Genomic DNA, 1,929 nt, shown 5'->3' on the forward strand with positions numbered 1-1,929 from the left:
CCGAACGCTTCTATTGGACTCCTTTGTTTACTACCAGAACATACTGAAATAATTATATAACACTCTCTTGGCTAGCTCTCCAACACATTGTACGTGATAGACTAAGGGGCGGGACATCTCTAAGCGGTTGACCAATCACAACAGAGCCGGCCAGCTAACCAATCAGAGCAGACTGGGCTCTGGTTTCAGACAGAGGGTGAAAAGAGGTGCTGCAGCACAGGCAGTATGAGAAAAATAAAGAGCTTTTTGAACATTAAAGCATGGAGACATGTCACAGTAGAAATATTACTGGGTCCCATTGACCCAGCATCAGGTCAGTGTGACCATGTCAATATTTAGTTTCCTGTAAAAAGTAGCGAGGTAGACGAGGCCTTCGGCTAAATCGCAGGTTTTTAATCAGTTCACTAAATGGCTCCGAATACAAAAGTAATCAGCCTTGGTGCTGTTGCCATGGAGAACATGCATAACAACCACAAGCACAAATCCAAGCTCCAGCATATTCCAAAAAGCCCTGTTGTGTTAATCAGGATAGAAAAATAATCCATTGTATTTGCTGCACTTGCCCTGGAAAGGAACATATTTTTAAGCCTGGAGACGAAATATGTCCTGCTTCAATTCTCCTTCAGATTTCTGATTTATTCCTCTCATAAAGTATATTACTGCTGGCTTAAATATATATATGAAATATATATAAACATACTCGTGTTTAAAAATACTCTGGTAAAAGTAGAAGTACTGACTAAACTTCTTTACTCAAGTGAAAGTAAAGAGGCTTTGAAATGTACTTAAGTAAAAAGTACCCATAACTAGCAGCTGTTTTAAAGAGTACCTGACCTCCCTTTATATGAATAGAACAATAATGTCATTGCTAGCTAATGAATGTTTCCATGGTGACCAACGGCAACATGACAACGTTTTCATTGGTCCCTCTTCTTTAGAGAAGACCAGGAAATGATGGATACACGGATCGTGTTCAAATCAATAGACACGCAATGACTCTAAATAATAATGATCACGCCACCAAACACACATTCAGACTAAAGGAACCAGCCTGTTTGGAAAATGGAAGAAGTAAAAAGTACAGGTATTTGTGTTCAAAATGTAAGAAGTAAAAGTAAAAAGTCGTCAGAAAAATAAGTAGTGAAGTACTGATACCAGAAAGATGTACTTAAGGACAGTAACGAAGTATTTGTACTCCACTACTTCCCAACTCTGACTGCAGTTTAGTAATCACTGACCTCTGACCCCACACAGTTGCGATCTCTCAGGGGAGAGCCATCCAGTTGAACCCCGGAGTGGAGGCCCTTCAGGGAGGGGGGGCCCAGACCCTGACGGTGGCTAGCTCCTATCCAGCTGGAGACGCCCAACAGCAGATCTTCATCCAGGGAGGACAGATGCTTCTCCAAGGTAGGACTCAGATGATTTAAAATGTCATAGGTCATGAGCAGGACCTGTGAACTCACGCTTGCTATTTCTTGTCATTATAAAAGTTATTTATTTCTGGTTGTTTTGTACAAAAAAAGTATTTGTTTAAAACAATGAATCCAATACCAGAAATAAATAACTTTTATAATGACAAGAAATAGCAAGCGTGAGTTCACAGGTNAATGGGAAAGGGGCGAAATGGGAAAGTGGCGAAATGGGAAAGGGGCGAAATGGGAAAGGGGTGAAATGGGAAAGGGGTGAAATGGGAAGGGTCGAAATGGGAAAGAGGCGGAATGGGAAGGGGCAGAATGGGAAGGGGCAGAATGGGAAGGGGCAGAATGGGAAGGGGCGAAATGGGAAAGGGGCGAAATGGGGAAGAGGCGGAATGGGAAGGGGCAGAATGGGAAGGGGCAGAATGGGAAGGGGCAGAATGCAGAATGGGAAGGGGCAGAATGGGAAGGGGCGAAATGGGAAAGGGGAGAAATGGGAAAGGGGAGAAATGGG

General features: G+C 42.9%; 1 protein-coding gene across 1 annotated transcript in view; it reads left to right on the plus strand.

Annotated features, from left to right (window-relative positions):
* Positions 1-1,929, plus strand: part of LOC104956806 (cAMP-responsive element modulator-like) — a 13,496-nt gene that overhangs the window by 5,273 nt on the left and 6,294 nt on the right. The window contains exon 6 of the mRNA XM_010784348.1: positions 1,255-1,424. Within this exon, the coding sequence (XP_010782650.1) occupies positions 1,255-1,424 (170 nt within the window). The remainder of the gene's footprint in view (positions 1-1,254; positions 1,425-1,929) is intronic.

The sequence above is a fragment of the Notothenia coriiceps genome, unplaced genomic scaffold (assembly GCF_000735185.1).
Source record: "Notothenia coriiceps isolate Sejong01 unplaced genomic scaffold, NC01 NC01_scaffold00026381, whole genome shotgun sequence".
Classification (NCBI taxonomy): Eukaryota; Metazoa; Chordata; class Actinopteri; order Perciformes; family Nototheniidae; genus Notothenia; species Notothenia coriiceps.